Source organism: Diadema antillarum, unplaced genomic scaffold (genome assembly GCF_040938485.1).
Source record: "Diadema antillarum isolate AM-2024a unplaced genomic scaffold, OU_Dant_1.0 scf00000058, whole genome shotgun sequence".
Taxonomy (NCBI): Eukaryota; Metazoa; Echinodermata; class Echinoidea; order Diadematoida; family Diadematidae; genus Diadema; species Diadema antillarum.
In genome coordinates, this window is record NW_027270947.1 from 472,028 (window position 1) to 493,049 (window position 21,022).

Below are 21,022 nucleotides of genomic sequence, written 5' to 3' on the forward strand. Positions count from 1 at the left end.
CAGCTCCAATTCGCGAAAATTTCATGCCGCGAATATATCATGTTTTACAGTATATCCTTACATATGCTAAAAACTGACGTTTCATATAAATATACATATATATCTTATATTCATATCATTCTGTATTTCCACACTTAATTCCACTTATTACCCTCATCCTGACTTGCTGCCCTATGTTTGTTTGTTTCCCCCCTAAAACAATTGCTACAGAGAAAATTTCTGAGATCTTGACCCATTCATGTAACACCGTAATAATACAAAATACTATCATGATGTAATGCTCCATAGACTATCAAAGCAATATCATCTACATGTTTGTTTGTTTGTTTGTTCATTTTCCATCTGAGAAGATGGAACTAAGCAGAATGAATTATGCTGGCACAAAATTAAATGAGACAACTTCAGTTCACTTTACTCAAAGAGGATTTTTGGGAGAGGACCTCCTTGGCCTTTGTAACTATCGCAGAATTGGTCATAAATTTTGAGCCTTCTTTTGCCGGTATATCATTTTCAATCACTGTATGTGGCAGCCATCCCCTCCTTCTCGCAAAAATACGTGTAACATTTCTCACAGCTTTTGCAGTCACATCTCATACGGCACAATTCATCACATTGTTGTACAAGTATGTGCTTTGTCGGCAGATTGTAAAATACGCAGGACAGATGAAACTCTATTTCGACAGAGACCTGGGGATGTTTCATGAAGTGTTTTGTTCGATAAACTTGTCAGACAAATTTGCTCTCGGCCAATCAGATGCAAGGATTTCAGTAGCTTGTAACAGTTTGTTAGATGAAATATCTGACAAAACACTTCATGAAATGCCCCCCCCCCAAGAATCACTTTCCCTCAACACACTGCACCAACCAACCAACCACAAACATTGCCTCTAACGTAAAAACGTCCCTTGAGATCAAGCCAAACACGAGTGCAGAGCATCCATGCAAAGATGAAATGTGGCCGGCCAAGTTATCTGTCCTGTGTGGCCCCTAGTCTTTTGCTACGATGCATTAAAATCACTGATGTTGACCAGTCAGTGACCACAAAAGCCTGAAAAGAGTCATCAAATACCCTTCTGCTCTGTTCTCAATGCCAGCAATTGTCACAATTCTCCAACCTCTAAGCTTTCCAATCATAGAGAATTCGCCTCTTTCCTATATCCATAAGCCTCCCACACAAGCAGCAGGAATGAAAACCATCAAATAAACAGCTTTAATAAAATGGCTGTTGAATTTTTATACATAGGCAAAGTGCTCAGGAGATCTGGTACTCGAGACAGAACAGCTCAATTCAAAACACCATAAGCAACATACTACAGAAAACTTTAAAAAAAAAGATGTTTCATTTCAAAACATGCCCACACTATAGAATGTTGACAGGAGGTAGTTAAATATCAAACTTTGGATGTATATATGGACCCTATTTTTGCTTCTCCATTTGAAATATCATCAGTGGGTGAAATGGTGACTGGTCCACTACATACGAACACACGAACACATCTGCAAATTCTATTTCAGAGGAAATCTACCCTCACATTCTGTGTGGACTGTGTGACCTGTGACACCGGGAGGTAGCCTTGTCCGTGGGTATCGCTCCGGTCTCCAAATGCCTCCTTGCTCTGTCTCCCGAGGCCGAGAGGACGACAGCCCTTGGCGATGAATTCCACCAGTCGCTTGCGGAAGGGAATAATGAGAAACATGGCAGCCGAGAGGACGAAGAACCCCGTCATGCAGACTAGGGACAAGGTGTAGGAGCCCGTCAAATCATAGATGCCTCCTGAAGCGAGAAAGGAAAAGTATTGGCACAGTACTTCTCACTGCTTTCATCAGGATGTGTGCGGCAGTGAACATCAAAGTGACCCCAAATCCTGTGATAAGTGCAGCTTGTACAGAGGGTCACAGCTTCGGGAGGGGTAGGGAGTGAAGTTTTTCTCCTCTTACTACCAAGTGGGGCTCCGGTCCAAGCGGTAGCTAAAATATGGCCCATGCAAACCACCCAACATGAAAGGTAGTATGTGGGCATTTTCACTATTAACAAAACCATGCACAGTTATTACACCCCTGTCAATCCATGGCTGAAAGTACTGGTATACAACATACATTTAGCAAGTATAATATTTTTGCAAATCAGGACTTCCCTACAATTTTACAAGAAGTTAGATTCGCAATTGTGGAGCAAAGTACTGAATGGGGGAAAGTGCACATATGCATTTCATATTGATAACGGGATCAGAGTTAATATTTGCATATTTTCAGATTTGCAAATAGCACCTGACTTGCAAAATTTGCAAAAATAAATAAAGCCTCGCGAAATGTTCGGCACATACAGTACACTCACAAACAAAGAAAAAATGACAATGAAAAAGGACACAGCAATTTCAGAGTTATTGGGCAAATGTTTCAATGAACAAACATTTATCCACTTAATCCAGAAAATAACCATTTTCAGAGTTCACAGCACATATCAAGTCATGATACAGTGTACCTATAACCCTACCAATGCAGGGAAAGAGGCAGCATACTTGCACTGAAGGAGTAGTCCTACCCTGGTAAGTACATGCAGTGAGTAAATAGGTTATAAAAATGGGTTAAAAAATATAGCCAATAAGAAGCACTGAAATGAGTCACATGCGCGAGCACTTGTATTTTCTTATTAACAGGCACATGCATGCATAAATGGTGCAGCAAAAATATTAAAAAAAGCATAGCAGTTCAGTATTTTATCCTATGGTAGATTACTGATTGCTTGGTGTATAAAGCCACCAGGGGTATTTAGCCATCTGTGTAGAATGGTGCAGTGTAACTAGCTGTATACATTATGTGGCCAGTTGAGTGCATACAATGTACATGCGCACAGCACAAACACTAACAATCACCTTTACATGATCATCTGTACAGGCAATTGAAGCACAGCCCAATTGTATCGAAATATGAAGTTTCATCAGCTGATATCAATCTAACGACAGATCATAGGCCTGTTATATAAACTAAATAATGCACAGGTGCAAGTTTGTGACATAGGAGGTGATGCGGTAGGCCTACACTCTTCAGTATTCACAATTTCATGCAACATGCACTTGGCTGCCCCTCGTGCATGTTGCAACATTGTAAATATCCTCAAGTACGCTGCATCTCCACTAATGCACATTCATCTGTGCATTTAATTATCTGTATAACTACGTACAATGTGGGCACCAGCACTACATGCTATACGGCCAAATGGCAAATGTTTAGACTGTGCAATCAGCAAAGTCTATTCAGGGTTGGTTGGAAATGAACCCTTCTGACAATGAAATGAAATCCCAGTATGATTCATTTATCAATTTCAACAGTTGATGATGAACAATAGAAATTTATTTCAGTCAAAATATGTCTCGATCAAGCAGTCTATGACCCCAATTAAGCGGTGAAAACCATAGATAACAAGTTTGTCACATTGAATTTTGTTGCACAAATTTAGAAAAATAAACAGAGTTCCGGCTGAAGCAGTTCCCGATTATCAGGTGGGTAATGGATCACCTACAGTGCAAAAGTGTAAAGGAAGTTGTAAGCTTCCTATATTGCACTTTTTTGTTCCTATACAGGTGCAGAACTGCATTCAGTGGAAATGGCTGGGGTGGGGGTTGTGTGTGCGTATGTGCATTTTTTTTTCTGGTTCATGAGCATTATAGGCCTTTGTCCTTTACAGCAAACACACACTAGTGTTTCATGTTGAGAAGCTTTTCTGACACATTCATGTGGTTACTGGGTCAAGTCACTGCTGAGTGGTAAACTATGGTCTCTATTCCAGTGGAACACAAGAGCTTTAACCCGTTGAGGACGAGTCCCGAGTATACTCAGGCAGGTGTCTATGGGAAATGTGTGTTGTAGCAAAATCAAATCGTCCTCAATGGGTTAATCATCCCCCTCGCACAAACTCTCTTTAAAATTAATGATCCAATGCAAAGAGGGTGCAAATTATTGTGCAGTCAGAGGGCATTTTGGATGTCTGTTGTGGGGGGGGGGGGGAGGAGAGGAAGAGGAGATGGGATTGGAAACAAATAGAACAATTCTACTGATTGCACTGGCTGGTAAAGCTGTTTTTGTTCCAGAATATCAGCAGAAGTCCATCAACTGTCGAAGGACAGAACTGGCAAATCATTTTCCTCATGAAGAGCTGCATGTCACATGATCATGGCATATTCATGTATATATCATACATTTAGCAAGTCTAATTTCTTGCAAATTGGGACTTCCCAACAATTTGGGAGAAGTTATATTCACAATGAGGAGCACAGTACTGAATGGGGGAATGCTGCATCTTTTCCTGCATTGATAGGGTTACAGGTACACTGTATCATGACTTGATATGTACTGTGAACTCTGAAAATGGTTATTTTCTGGATTAAGTGGATAAATGTTTGTTCATTGAAACATTTGTCAAACTTGTGCAACAAGTTGTGACTGATTTAAAGTGAGATTAGCCTTGTAGAGCAGTAGAGTGGAAGGGGATTGAGAGAAGGAGAGGGCGAGGATGAAGTGGAAAGAAAGAGGGAAAAGATGGGCAGAGAGGAGAGGAGAAGTAGGAGAAGAGAGAGAGGGGGGAAGGAGAAAGGAGAGAAGGAGTGGGGGAGGAAGGAGACGAGGAGGAGAGAAAGAGGGAAGAGGCATACACTGGCAAAAGATCAAGAAGTTTAACATTTTGATCTTTGAGATCCCAAAGTTTTGCCAGTGTGACTGCAAACTTCCCACAAAACTTCCCGCGAAACTTCTTGCGAAACTTCAATTCCAACTAGGGATATTTCCATATCCCCACCAAACTTCTCCATCATTTGCCAGTGTGAATGCTAGAAACTGAAACTCTGCAATCTTTTTCACGTGAACAGTCCGTCACCTGTTTTGGGAGGTGTCACAGAAGCACATGGCTACTGTGTTATACAGGTGTTCATTGTTACGTCACAATCACTAGCAATTAGACGGCGTACTCTTTCTTCTTTCTTGCGCAAGCGCTCTAATGACCCAAAATTCTCGATCCAAGATCGAGAAGTTTGACTGCTAGCGTGACCGGAGGACAAAAGATTGCAAAGACTTCCCAATCTTACACTCCTTGATCTTTTCACTAGTCTGACTGAGCCTGGAGAGGAGGATAGTAGTAAGGGCAGGATGGGGAGGGGAGGGAGAGGGGGGGGGGGGTGGGAGGAGAATGAGCAAAAGAGAAAAAGGGTAGAGGTAGGAGAGAGGAGAGGTAGCATGGGAGGGGAGGAAGAGAGAGAGAGAGATGAAAAGGGGAAGAGATGAAGAGAGGAAATAGAAGGAAAGAAAGAGGAAAGACCTAGGCAGAGAGGAGGGGAGAAAAGGTGGGATGGGGAGGGGAGGAAGAGATAGAGGGAAAAAGAAGAAAGAGAAGGAGGGGAGGGGAGGAGTTAAAGGGGAGAAGGAAAGCAGGAGGAGACAGTTAGGGTAGAATTGGTAGGGTAGGAAGAGAATGGAGGAAGGGGAGCAAGGGAATGAGAGAGGTAAGGATGAGAATGGGGTAGAGAAAAGAGGAAGGGATAGGCAGAGAGGAGGGGGATGGGGTAGGAAGAGAGAGAGGGAAAAATTGATTAAGAGATTGAGATGGGACGGGAGGCGAATATGGTGGGGAATAGAAAGGAGAGAAAGGAGAGGGGTATGAGGGGGAGGGGAAGGGATAAAGAGGTAGTGTAGAGATAGCCTAACCTGGAATGACTGATCCGATGATGTATCCTGAGCCGTAGCTGAACATGGTGAGGGTAGACGCCTCGGCTGTGCGAGAGGATCCAAACAGCTCAATGCTTAACCCAAATGGCACCGTGTTGAACACAGCTCTCAGAAGACCTATGGCTGATATGCCAGATAGGTGATTATGTGCAGGAGCAATACACAGGTGACATGTGAAACACATAAATTGTATGATGCACTCATACTGATCACATTATTTGGAACTATACCGACAAACCCAATTCACACCACAATGTCCATTACCCACTTACATGTATCAAGAACTTTCTTTCAGAAGTATGTCACAGTGACCCCATCAACAGTCACCAAAAAGCAGTGGATACAATGCTCTGAGCCTTAGTACATCTGTCCCATGAACAAAGCCAAGATGAATCATAAATATTGCTTCTGAAAATTTTCTGTTAAACAGTGTAATTTAGAAGTCAATGTTGCTGAGTGCCCTCTGTTAAGTCATCAGGTTTGCAAGAAATCAGAGAAGTGTGATTGCCATAAATCACATGGCAATTGCAACATTTTTATGTACTTCAGATGTATATGACTAAATGCATACGAGACAGTGGATCTTGAATGTAATATGTAAAGAGTGACTCCTTATATGACATGAAACTATGCTGGTGGTTTGACATTTTCAGATATTTGTTTATTGTCCTTCAATATGCTTTATAGATTTGTACAGACTAATACAATCAACGATGGAGCTCATCAGTTGACAATATCACACAAAAACAGTTGAAATAGCTTATCACTACTATAGGAAGGGGTAACTGTTATATTTTCAATGGGAACTGGCCAGTTTCGAAGCAGGTACTCTGATCTGTAAATTTACATCTGTCCTTTGGAACATAGATGAAACTACAAACTTGACGCATGCAATTTCATCTAAATAATAACTTTTAAGCTTCCTACTTGCACTTCCTATGATGTTGTAGATAAGATATTTTCAAGGTCATTGCAGATGTATTTAGGAGTCTTACTCATTGCGACAGATATCATGGAAGTGAAGTTTCTGGCAAAGATCATGCCAACAGACACGGCCGCTGAGAGGATGTTGCAGACGATGATGACGTAGACCTTGGCAAAGGGGATGTGGTCTCCGAAGATGGAGAGGAGCGCTTTGCCGACCATCTCTCCTCCCGCTAGGATGGTGAGGATGATGGATCCGTGGTTGGCCGTGATGCCCACACTGTCCGTGTAACTCACCTGGGTGTGCATGCATAATATTGGTGTTACAAAAACATTTCCCACTTTTCATCCTTAATAGTTCAAAAACTACATATCAGATAACACTGACATTGATATGAGCAGTAGCTGAATAGTGTACAATTTTGTTGGAGGTAATTTAAAAATGATAGCATGTAAATCAGTTTCATTAGAATTCAAGATTTATTTTGAAGTTAGGTTTCAGATTTTGCTCTGTTTTCAACCCTCTGCACAAAATTTTAATTTTGCACAGGGGTCAATTGGTGTGAATGGCAGTGTGTGATTAACACCCAAACAATGGCCCTAAACAATGGCCAGGATTGGAATGCTCTATTACATATTCCTGAGAAATTCCACTGTCACAGCTAGTCTTTATTCATCCTGAAATGTAGTGTACAACGTATGCAAGCACATGAAAACATGTGCTAATTTTTTTCATATGGATGCATTTTAGCCTTTACCATGAATTAAGACTAGCAGTGGTGGGGGGGGGGGGGGGGGGGCAATCCATCATGAATTATTGATAATGCATTCATGTGCCTTGGAGCAAGAGAGTCCAGAAGCCTAATCGGCAGAGCTCTGAAAAGGTGGTATTCATGGTATTCGTCTCTATTGTTCAGGGTCATTGTAAGCACACACTCACATACACATCATTGGTTCTTGTGTGAAGTTCAATTTTGTACAGAGGGTTCAAATTTGACCAACATCTGGAACTTAACTTTAAAATTAATCATGAATTTAACGAAACTGATTCATGCTCTCATATTCAAATCACCTCCGACAAATTGTGCACTATTCAGCTATTACTCATACCAGTGACAGTGTTATCTACAGTGGAAAATGTTTTTTGTAACACCTAGTAAAACAAACAGGACACCGCTGAAAAACAGCTGAAATTTTTGTTGTTGTTATATTACACATGTAATTATGTACATAATGCTGTATTTTAATTTAATATTTTTTCTGTATTAATGCGTCAGTATTAAGTGCTATATAAGCGTTATTTATTATTATCATTTTACGCGACCAAGCTCACATGTGAGTACAGTGTGCTCCCGTTATAACGAACATGATTGTAATGAACAAAGTAAACATTCAGGTCCAAAAGTATCACCCATACATCTTTATATGTTAGCCATTCAGTTACAATGAAATTTTGATATTTAGAACAAAAGATAACTGCTGGTCTCAAGGACTTAGTTAAAAAGGGAGTCCCCTGTACTATAAATGTAGATGTTTTCACTGTGTGGAAACTTTTGTGCATTTAGCACGACATGGAACTAGTGTAAAAATATAAGGCAGTAATATTTTTGCTTGTGATATGTAATTATAATATCTTGTCTCTTCATTCCTACAGAATTGAAAACATGTAAAATTCATTTGATGTCACAAAGCATGAAAAATTACTCCAACAAAATTTCCACTTTTACAGTATTTTAGATTACAATCACTTGGGACCTGTTTGTTTATTTATTTATTTAATCAAGGGGTTAAAAGCCTTCACTCAGCCAAGAGGCTGTTTTTCAGAGAGGCCATGAACAAAGTATTTGACATAAACAGAACAAATCAAAGATACAGAATGAAACACAATCAAATCAAACATTGCGGTGATACGAATATCAAAAAACAACACAACGAAACATACTCAATACGGTATCAATATAACAAAATAACAGCAATCATCTGAGGTGTTTATCTTCTTCAGGTTAAACAAACACTTCAATGTGAACTCTGAGTACATGTATGAAAATTTACGACTGAATGAAGAGCATTTCTAAAGGAAGTCAGACTGTCTGATATTCTAATATTTTCGGGAGATCATTGAAAATACTTATGCCAGTATAAATACATCCGTGTTTCAACATATTTGTATAGGATTTTTCAGTTTGAGGATATCGCATGAATTTCTTATACGATGTGCATTCTGTTTCACTGTTATTTTATCACATAGAAACGATGGCAACATTTTATGCAGGAGCTTAAAAATAATTAGGGCATCTTCTTTCTTCCAGCAAATTTCAACTGGTTCAACTCCAGTGAAATTGTAATGGGATTTACTGCTGAAATGATTGTCTACCAGTAAGACAGCACAAACGGTTCTTTTCTGTAGTACAGTTATTTTTGTTAACAAAGTCTTTCCTGCGTTCATTCAAATAATGGAGCAGTAATTCAGGTGCGGCTGAATTAAACCTTTGTATAATAACAAGGCAGTATCTTGTGAGATAAATGGTCTTATTCTTTTCAGGCAGTATATAGCAACCCTGAAACCTGTCACCCTGAAAAATGTCACCAAGCATCAAACTTCTGGGCCCTGTTGCATGAACTATGGTAGATTTGAAATTAATGGTAACTCTGCAATCAGTGATAACTACCACAGCAACACTATTCCATAGCTAATCAAAGGCAACAAATCACGCATGGTTCTCACTGACTGCAGTTGCCATAAATTTTGTAGTTACCACAATTTTATGCCATGGGGTCCTGATATGGGTAATTTCAAATTCTAAAATTCTAAGCTTTGATATTTTGTTTTCTTTGTCCCACTCTATTTTCTAAGAATCCAACCTCAGAAAAAAGGGCTTTTTACACTTGCAAATTTTTGCTTAGTCCCGTACCAATGGTGGGGCTAAGGGGGGGGGGGGGGGGGGGGGGGGGGGGGCCTTAGCCCCACCATTGGTACCGGACTTTCCTTAGCCAATTTTCTGTTTACACTTGTTCTTACCAAAGTGGGCTAGCCCCACCGATAATCCCGTACTATCTGGGCCTGCAAAATAGCAGGGTCAGCACCACATGCTAACCCCACAATTGCGGTGCCAAGCAAGTGAGTGTAAACAGAACGAAAAAATAATCCTGGGCTAAGCGACGGAGGTGAAGTCCGACCCCCACTGACCAATCAGAAATGAGGTAATCAAGTGCTGCCGGTGCGTGCGTGTACTTGTACAGCGCACAGCGTATCATGAATATTCATGTGGTTTGGAAAGTACAGGACTAAGAAATACGAGTGTAAAAAGGTCAGTTTTCTCCTTAGCCCAGGACAAGAGCTTAGTATGGGATTTATTGGCGAGTGTAAAAAGCTGAAAAAATTGGTATGGGACTAACGATAGTCCTGGGTCAGAGAAAGTACGGGGTTAAGAAACACAAGTGTAAAAAGGGCTAAAGTGCTACAACTGGCAACCAGGTAAATAGTTTAGACAATATGAAGCTTTGAAGATTAGATGCTGTGGAATGCACAACAGATTAGGCATTTAAACACAATAGTAGAATTCTTAGCTCTGATATTTTGTTTTCTTTGTCCCACTTTATTTTCTAAGAATCCAACCGCAGAAATAATACTACAACTGGCAACCGGGTAAACAGTTTAGACAATATCAAGCTTTGAAGATGCGATGCCGTAGAGTGTGCAACAGGCTAGGCAATTAAACACAGTAGTAGAATGCTTAAAGAAAACCAAAAAACTTTTCATTTTAGAGTACTCCAGGAGGATATAATTGGATAACCAACTTTTGATTTTTTTTTTTTTAGGAATACAAAGTTTCTTATTTCCAGCCAGCATTCTAACGTGAGGATGATATGTACTTGTACATAACATTTCTTCATCCATCTATTTAGCTCTCATATTCATTGCGGTAGCTTCCTCAGTGGTCAAGCACTGTTTATTCTTTCATGTCCTCACAGAGCATTCATAGCAAAACACACGCAAAACACATGTGACAAAAGGATCCTATAGTTGCTGACTGCTGAGCCGAGAAAGTCAGGTTTGAAGTCAGATCATCAAAATCAGTCAAAAATGATCGGATTTCTGTTTTTGGCATAATTTTGTAGTCTACAATGTATCATCTATCATCTGCCAAAATTTCGAAGCTAAAGGATCAAAGTAAATGCAAGAAAGTAGCGAATTTCTGGGCCATGATTTTCCGACTTTCAACGGAACAGAAACATGTCCGAAGATTTGGATTTAGTGCCGCAGCTAGACTCCACCCCTAGCAACGAGGGAGTGATCTTATTGGTCAGTGCGTGGCATCCTGGTAGACTGCTGGCGCTAAGCTTGAAAAAACATCACGGAGGTTGTTAGGAGCATACCTTCTATTGTCAAGTGGTGAAAACTGTCTTGCCTTCCCTTGATCATGATAGCGTCGGAAGGAAAACTTTGAAAGCAGTTTTCTCGAAACGCTGATTTCCTAGACCACTCGACATGTGCTAATAAAGTCATCGATATCTCCACAACAGAGTACTTTTATGAGTTGTGTTATATGTGAAATTAAAGTGGAAGAGTAAGGGAATAATGTCATGTCATTTTCAGAAAACTGTCCTGCCCTGACTTTCGGATCCCTTTGTTGTAGCGGGTCATGAAACATGAGGAATGGAAAATATGAAATCATTTGAACACTAATCTGTATCATACATCATGACATAGCAGTCTGGGGAGAGAAAGATGTACTGAAAATTTATCAGTCATTTTGATAAGCATGGGAGGGATAAGACAATGGTGGGGGGGGGGGGGGGGAAGGAAAAATACCATTGTGAGTGATAAGTATGTCATTATCATGTGCTTTCCAAGGGTTTTTATCAAAAGTTTTCTTAATTGTTTTTTGTGTTCCCTTTTTGACAATTGGCTCCTGAAGGTCAAATTCCATTTGTGGAGTGTTTGTATGTAGGTATATCAAAGGGCTTTTAATCTATTCAATTTCCTTTCATCTGCTTTCCTCTTTCATCAGTGTGCTGTGGTAATATTCCACACAGAAGCATGAACATGTATCAGAGCTCATCATCTGATTTCATGATGTCATCCATGTATTTCAACATATTAATTCTTCTGTTTTTTAACCACATAATGCATGCTACATGTATATCACTACACTATTGGACAACAGAAATTCTTATATCAGAGCTTGGTATTTAGTGGCAGCCAAGGGTCACAAATATCAATGTTTGGCCACCAAACTTTAAAAAAAGGCTATCTTTTGATGGCCCGACCAGACAACTAAGATTCAAAATGGAATTCTATGTTTTCTTTTATTTCTGGCAGCTGCATCTGTTTTGGGATGCCAACACTTCAGATTTAAAAAATCTTTGTGACAAGAAGTTGGTGTCGAGCCCTGGTTACACACATTTCATACACATGTTTACACAGACAGTGTGACAAATGGAATGAAACATCACAGCTTTATTGATACTTACCAAGTTGACATTGAAGAAGGTCCAGGAAAGTGAAAGAGTGGCCAGAGCAGCCACAAAGAAGTAAGTGTCAGGATGTTTTGACAGCCTCTCTTGGACAGGAGATTTGGTCATGTCTTGTAAACATTTGTCCTCGCTCCCCCTATCCTCCGTTTCACTCTCCCCACTGTCGGTGTGACAGCACTCGCAAAAGTCAAACTTTCCACACTGCGAACCGCGAGCGTTCAACTTTGGCTCTGAACTGTCGTGTCCTTTGCACTGCATTGAGAAATCTGTACCCTTCATTTGGCTGTCTGTATCACCTGGGTCCTTGTACAAGGCCAGACGTTTCCCCGTTTCGGGATTCCCAACGGTGGTCTTCTTTTTCGGGGGAAGCAAGATGATGCAACTGATGACTCCTGGAACGAAAACGATTGCACTGAAAATGCGCAGTGCCGGCCGCCAACCGATCGTAGCCACGAAATAAGCCATGAGGGGATTCAAGGAAAGCAAACCTGCAGAGACAGTGAAGGAAAAAAAGACTGGGTGGCATCATATTCAGATTACCAGTCACATTCCTGCACATCACAATTATTGATGATGAAACAGAACACAGACCCAGTGGAGAAGAAATAGTCTTTCCAAGACATATCGTGCTTCATCACCTATACCACTGAGTAGTTCTTATAAGATTGATTGTGTGATAGAGATTATGAAGGCTTGGGACTTACAGCATATTTCAGGGGAAAAATAGCCCTGGATAGCCAATACAATAACAAAAGAGACTCAATCTAACCTTCAATGTAGCATTCAATTCGTTGTTTGAAAACGCAAGGGATCAACTAGAAATGTCACTATGGCGACTGGTATGCCTCCGCCATAATGCATTGTTCTCCTAACAGGTCTATAGTACAATGTCTTGACAATGTGTGATGACAGTTTCACATAATAGGCAAAATATTAAAATGACAGGTTTGTCACAAATGTGTTAAATGTATATACTTTCCTTGAACTAGGTGTAATTGGATGAATGGCTATACAGTCTAAGAGATCAGGTATTTGGGGATTTGAGGATTTTTAGTTACGCTGTCCACAAAATTGATCACGGACAGAAGGACGGACGGAAGGATGGACACAGGGAAAGAAGGATGGATGGACGGACAACCCGAAAACATACGGAGGCATAAAAACAGGAGGTCAGACGGAATAGAGCAAAATTACATGATGGATATATGAAGAAAGATATATGACTTGTTGCATAACATTCATCACAGCATTTAGAATGAGAATCTCAATCGCATTGTCTTGACTGTGTGGCTACCATTGATTGTGCAAGATTCTTTTGTGTTGTGTCTGTGATGCTTGTCATCTCAAACTACAATTAAAAAAAAAATCAATTTGTCACGACTCTGTCAGAGATAACATAGACAGTGATAAGTCAGAGATAGATATCAAGAATGTCCAATTGTATGGCCTCTTCATGTACATTATGCACTTGTCAATTGTACATTGCAGTCCCGGCCCATGGATACCCGGGGATGGCCGGGACTTGCAACCAAGTTGGGCGGGGATTTCAGCATTTTTTTCATCCGGGTGGGTCGGGAATAGACCGGGCTTTGTAGGGGGAAATTCACTTAATTTGACCCGGTGGGCCGGGGATGTACCGGGGTGTTGTCGGGGGAAATTCAATTTATTTGCCCCGGTGGGTCGGGAATGGACCGGGCTTTGTCGGGGGAGATTCACTCATTTTGCCCCGGTGGGCGGGGAATAAACCAGAGTTTGTCGGGGGAAATTCGCTCCAACCAAATGGCAGGCATTTGGGGTGGGAATTTTGGCCGGGATTGAGCCAGATTTTGCTTGAGAGTTGACCATGACTTGTACCATTTCCAGTACGGTAATGTGACCATAAATTATTTCGCTTGACTAGCAATTCCCCGCTATTGAGGACTCGGTAACATTGCCCAAAGTCGCATTAACGCATGAATCACATAAGAAAATAGAGCCTAACGCGAAACATGCGCGATTTGCGCATTTCATGCATTTTTCTGACGTGGAACCTTCGCTCGTATTGTCCGCGGATGTGCGCCGGATCTGCGCTTTACGCGATTCCATGCGGGCTCGGTCACACTGCCCAAAAGTTGCGTAATCGCATAAATCACGTAAGAAATTTGGTTTTGCGTGCTTGTCCGTCGAGAATTTGACCATTTTCGCTGATTTACGCATAGAAAAATCACCGATGAATTGCGCAAGAACTACGGAAAGATCACACAAAAATATAGCGCCACAATCATACGTGAGTTCTTAATGATACATTAGTGATTTATCGATCAGCATTTCGTAATTTATACATGCGCTTATTTGCGTGTTCTGTTAGAGATGTTACATAGGCCTACGCCAATATTTTTTTTTCAGTGATTTTCAGTGATACGTAGGTGTTACAAGCGCGAAACATGCGTCATTATTCATGTCTGCTAATCGTCAGCGGACAGTCGTTGGTGAACGCGATAGCGGCAACATTTTCGCAGACAATCGCTGATATTCCACGCATATTTCGCGCATTGTTCGCGTAAGAACCACGCAAACTATGTAAAAATTACGTAAAACAGCGCAATAATGCCTAAACTTTTACGCGAAGCCGAGTTTTGAGCTCCTCAAAACCCGGAATTGCGTAAACTACGAAGGTTCCACGTTGTAGACAAACTCATGAAATGCGCATGTATCGCGTAAATAAGGCTCGAATTTCTTACGTGATTCATGCGTTTACGCCACTTTTGGGCATGTGTGACAGGTCCTCAAAGGCCAGGTTTTTGAGCAGCTCAAAACTCGGCTTCGCGTAAAACCAAAAGTTATAGGCAGTATTGCTCTGTTTTATGTAATTTTTGCGTAGTTTGCGTTGTCCTTACGCGAAAAACGCGCGAAATATGCGTGGAATATCAGTGATCGTTTGCGAAAATGTTGCCGCTATCACGTTCATGTGCGAATCATGCGTGATTCATACGCAATTCATTGTGATAAATTTTCCGTGGACCTCAGTCGTCGCGCACAACCACAAATTCGCCCTATTTGGGGCCTTTATTGCTTGCCTATGCGCTGAAAGTGCCTGGTTTAGTGATTTTTGAGTGATATTTCCGCAGTTCTTGCGCAATTCATCGGTGATTTTCATCGCGTAAATAAGCGAAAATTCTCAACGGACAAGCACGCACAACCAAATTTCTTGCGTGATTGGGCAGTGTGACCGGGCCTTGAGGGTCGGGACTTGGCTGGGGATTTCTATGCAAATATGCCCGACTTGTCGGGGACTTGGCCGGGGATTTCTGCACAAATATTGCCCGGACTGTCGGGGAATTGGCCGGGGATTTCAACTTAAATTTTGCCCGGCCTGCCGGGGACTTAGCGGGGGATTTCCGTGAAAATTTTGCCCGACCTGGCCGGGTGGTTTAACATCGCAAAATTGCAAGTGGGATGCAAGTCCCGGCCATCCCCGGGTACCCATGGGCCGGGACTACAATTGACAAGTGCATTACAAGGGAGGATTTCTAAACCTGCAAAATCAAAGACATAACCACAAAGATGGCTAGTCCCCACAGTACACTGCCAAATGAGATGACACCTAACACTGGCATTTTGGTATTTCAAACTCTTTGCTGCTTGCGTGGTTGCACTATAAGGCTTTTGAAGCTCCACCCCTTATGTTTCACACATTTCTTTCAAAACACTTCAATTTATGGCATGTTTTATTTTTGTTTGTGGTGTTTTTTCAAGAGGTTAGTATTATAGTAACTCATTTATCGAGAAATTATACTGGGCAGAAACTGATTGACTGTTTCATATAAGGCAAATCTCAGTTGCAGATTACTGCTATTCATGGTACATTGATCCCCTCTGACAGACTATTAAACAGTTCACAGGATCAAACAGACCAGTTGCATTGCTTGAAAGTGATAAGATAATGACAGGAAATGCAGTCTTTTGATTTCTCATTGCTAAACTTGATGAAGGGAGTTGTGATACACAGTGTTGTGGACAGATGATGTAATGTTTAATCTAAAATCAGTGAAATGCTAGTCTGATGATGAACGGGACGCAAGACAGATGAGAGTGGTAGAAACTAGTCCATGTCTAGATCTGTGTTTGTGTGTCGGGGAGGGGGGGGGGGGGGTGGGGTAGGACTAGCAGGAAGGAAGAAGGCTAACACCATTCTATGTCTAAAATTATGTGTCCACATATGATGCATTTTCAAAGTCCTCATTTTGCTATCAAGCTCATCACCATTAATATCTAGATGTCTCACCAACTTGACATCCGGTGAGTGCAAATGACACGGTACGCGTGGAGTTCTTGTTCGGAAAGTAGGTGTAGATGAGGCACAGGGTGGAGTGCTGTGCAAAGTTGATGCCCATCCCGTACATGATGGAGAACGAGGCGAAGAGGGTGTAGACGTTGGGTGCCACCGACGAGATGAGGAGGCTAGATGAGCAGAAGACTACCCCCAGCGCAGCAATGGCTCGGGTCTGGCAGCAGCGCAGGAGGAGGGCAGTCAGGGGGCTTGTGAGGGTAGAGATGGCCCAAGCCAGGGATCCGATCCATCCTCGAATACAAATAAGCACAATATGATATGCAAGACATCACAGCAAGCAATAGTGTACTGTAAAAGTGGAAATTTTTGAGGTGTTAAAATTTTCGCGCATTTCGCGCAATCAAAAACTAGCGAGAAAATAAAAGCAAGCGAATATTTTTGCTTGCCATATGTTCCTGTAGTTGATGTCTTGATACCGCGGAATTAAAAACACACAAAAGTCTTCTTACTGCGCTTAGCGCTAAAAATTAGTCGCGTGAAAATATCCACTTTTAAAGTATTTATAATCCCTTTCAAAAGGGCACAGTACATTCTACTACTCAAAATCTTTGAAACTATTTTCCCAGGGGTAAGTAATCTGAAGAAAAATATCAGAAAAATTATTGTAAATAAAAAGCACATACATTGAATGATTTAGATATTCTTATGGACACATAAGTGATAATCAGGGTATTATAAATCTACACAAGTCAAAATGCATTTATTGCAATTGCATATATTCGTCCTTAAAGCAAAATAGAATAATTGTGTGCTATGTCAGGTTTCATCAAAGTCAGACCGAAGCTAGAAATGTTGCTGTGGTGACTGGCATGCCTCCGCTATATTGCATTGTTCCCCCAACTTGTCTACAGTACTTCTTGACATTGTGAGATGACAGTTTCACCCAACTGGCAAAAAGTAAAAAATATGGCATGACATGTTGGAAAGTTTGGCACTACTACAAATGTGTTCAGCATTTGTTTAGAATTAATATAATTTAGGTTTCATTTGGATGGCTAAATTGTTTCACAGAGCAAGTACAGTCCAACATTGATTATCCAGCCCTCTTTTATCAAAGTTTCATGAAAATACCTGAAGACACTGCAGAGATATGGAGGAAATGATGAAATTTTAAGAATTTGACAACAACCTTTGACCTTGAACATGTGCAAAGGGGCAGAAGTCCAGACAATTTCCATAATTTCACATCATGCAGTACATAAATCAACAACTCCATGTATAGACTTGTGGAATTTACTGTTGTCCAAACAGATAGAACCAAGGCTGTGAAAACCCTAAACAAAGTACACTGAACACCCGGGATGATGATATAAGAGGCTCGCATATTTCAGAAATGTAGCAAAGTATTTCTATTTCAATACCACTTGCTTTAAAAGTTCACCCACAATAGTTCATGTGTGTTTTCTTCTTTTGTTCTGCTTCCTTGACCCCCCACTCTCATACATTCTTCAAATAATGTTGTCATATCATTATCCTTGCTCGTTGTGATTTCTTATTCCCCAGCCCAATCACTATGAATTCTGAAACTCTGTACCCAGTATAAACAATTCATAGCTGTTCAAATGTCATGGCATTTTTAACATTATACAGTTACACCTGCTATAGTGACCACCTGTTTATAATACTTAACCACCTGCCAATAACCACCAAATGGTGATGAGTGCGTCAGCCGGAATTGTGTGCATATAAGGTACTGTAACTATGGAATGCTTAACCCACGAGGCAAAGTCATGTGGGTTTAGGCTAAATTCCATAGTTACCGCATGTACACTATATTCCGACTGACACACGAAAAGACATGTGCGTCATCTGTTTTATAGAATGGGTAATTTTCTTGCCAAAAAACCCATTTTCTATCGTGTTACCTGATGACAAATTTACTGGATGCAATTCCTTTTGGCTTATCATAGACGAGAGCCCGAAAACCATGCATCAGTTTTTACTGGATGTATGGTTTCTCCTCAGAACCATGCATCAGTAAAAACTGATGCATGGTTGTTTTAGCCAATAGGCGTCTCGTACGAAGTGCGCGAACGCTTGCTTAATGCGCGAACCTTTGTTACAAGAGCGCGTACTCTTGCCAGAAGTGTGCGATAACATGTTTACCAAGTGCTGTGACTCAGCGTGCGGCCAGTATAAATAAACACATAGCTCTCGGCCAATGAGATTGCAGGATCGGTGTGTGTTTAAAATACTTTTTGACATCAATGGCAACAAGAAGGTCGTTTCCCTTAAATGTTGACCGACAAGTCTGTCTAGTCATGCTAAAAACTTCTCATTTATAATAATGACATTTGCTGGATCAGTTTTTCGCTCGAACTTTAAAAACTGACCCAGCAAATGTCATTATTATAAATGAGAAGTTTTTTGCGGAATTAGACACTTGTCGGTCAACCTTAAATGTTGACCTCCACAGATGAGTATGGCCAGTTTGGAGGTGACAGAATGACATGCTATCAAAAAGATAATGAGGTATAATTGTAGGTTTTTTTTTTTTTCTTTGGGGGGAGGGGGGCGGGTGAGGGGGTGAATGTACAAGTTGAAATTTCAAGCCGACTGATTGCAAGACATGGCTAGCCGGCTGACGCGACTGCGACTCTGTGAGCCACCTCGACCATTTACCCACAGGGCCACATGCGTGAGATATCCTAGATAGAAGGGTCTAGGTATCAAATAAAACTCGACTTCTTACTCCGTTCCAAGCAGGGTCAACAGCAAAAAAAGAAATTTCATACTACATTCCTTGTCTTTTTACGTTTTTGTTGTTGTTGTTGTTGTTGTTGTTTTTTTTGGGGGGGGGGGGGGGGCTTATCCATCCAACCAATGGCTGTGACCAGAATGCTAGCTCTAACATGTTAGCTAATTAGGCCTAGAAACACCCTGTTTGCAGCAGGCTTTGTAAAGGGTGCCTATTGTCTAGATCTATTTGCAGCAGGGACCGTTTCATTCATTGATGAAAAGGCCCCCAATGCATCCCATGCGCTTGCGAATATAACTCCTGCTTGTGTTCTAAAGTGGGACGAAGCACACATGATGTTCATTAGCTGTTTTAACTTTTATTGATGAATGAAAGTGCCCCTGCCAGAAATAGGCACCCTGCCGCAAACTGGTTATTTAGTCACTGTGCAGTAGTGTATAACTATTGTGTAGACTGTAGGCAGTTATCTAACGTCAGATCTAACGTTAGGCCTATATAGACTACGTCACTGAACCCACCTCTCTAGCGTTGAATAGATCTAGGTTAGGAACCTAACCAGAGACTCCAACTCTCCCGTTTTCGACGGGAGATCTCCCACCGAAAACCCATTTTTGCAAAATCTCCCGTTCTCCCGTTTGAGATTTAATTTCTCCCGCCCTGGCTCTGTGTCTCCCGTTCGAAAGGATTTCTTACTTATTGCTATTGTATGTTGCAAAAATTAAGTCTTATATAGCACCAGAGAGCATCTAGAACCCTGGGAACTTCGCGCTTCGCACACATCAACTTGGAGTCTCCCGTTTGCTAGGGGTTTCAGGCGGGAGAATCTCCAGATCAGAAGGTGCTTTGGGTTGGAGTCTCTGCCTAACTAGTAACTAAATAAAAACACATACCGTAAGTGAAGACAGATGATGCAGAATAACTCACCTACTAATGTGGCACTGCTCTTAAATTCTTCCTGTAGACTGATAAACAGCAAACCATAGCAATACAGCACTCCGAGAGTAATAAAGTAGAGTATGAAGGAGGCTACAGTCACCAACCAGCCCCACCGGTCCCGCAGCCACAGCAGTCCCTTCATCATGTCGAACCCGTCGTCGCGACGCGACGTTGATGACAGGCGCAGGGCAGGGACTGCTCCCGAAGATTGCTACTGCTACAGCAAGCCTAGAATAGGTTGTAGAAGATCCCTCGATTTCATCGCTCTTCAAATACTACTGATTACTAGGCCTCATCATCATCCAAGGGCTGTCAATGTGTACTTCCGGATTGCCGTCTTTTGTTTGAATATTTACCGCTCAGCCATCATAGCTCGGAGACCCTCACACACGTGCACACGTATCGCACCAGCGAATGTTGAATGTTGCTAGATCGCATGCATCATCATGCGCTGGCTGCATGCTGTTGCAAACAGCTGATAATAGTTGATCGATCATCCGATGACAGAAAAATCCCTCAAGTTCGAAAAGATTACTTCCAAATGTTAAATTGAATCGGTGAAGAAAGTAGAAGTGAAGATTCGTTGGTGAAAGAAAAAAATGAGAAATGTATATTTTTGTGATTTTTCTGATAAAGATGCAAAATGTATTTTTAGTAGGGTAAGAAGTAACACTTTGAGCTCCGTTTTGAGGGACTTTCAATTTAGATTATTGCATGGAGTTGTGTACACAAATCATCACTTATTTAGTTTGTAAATGATAATATATTGTCCTTTCGTCGTAAGGAGAAAGAGAGTTTTGAGCATTTATTTTATACACGTGAATTCTCTGGAAAGAATTTTTGGGGAAAAAGCAATTCTTTTGTCGATTATGTTGATTTGCGGACAGTTGAGTTGGGAAGAGATTCTTTTTGGTATTGATTTACCAGACAAAGGAAAAGCT

The 21,022-nt window shown here is 41.2% G+C and overlaps 1 protein-coding gene across 1 annotated transcript; it reads right to left on the bottom strand.

The window, feature by feature from the left end:
- Positions 1-849: 849 nt before the first annotated feature.
- Positions 850-20,447, bottom strand: LOC139715966 (monocarboxylate transporter 13-like). Its single transcript, XM_071627514.1, has 6 exons — positions 20,070-20,447; positions 16,382-16,678; positions 12,115-12,605; positions 6,711-6,936; positions 5,695-5,838; positions 850-1,774 (listed from the first exon to the last, which is right to left on the bottom strand). Exons 1-6 carry the CDS (start codon positions 20,224-20,226, stop codon positions 1,512-1,514), a joined length of 1,578 nt encoding a protein of 525 aa, XP_071483615.1. The 5' UTR covers positions 20,227-20,447; the 3' UTR covers positions 850-1,511.
- Between the last annotated feature and the right edge of the window lie 575 nt (positions 20,448-21,022).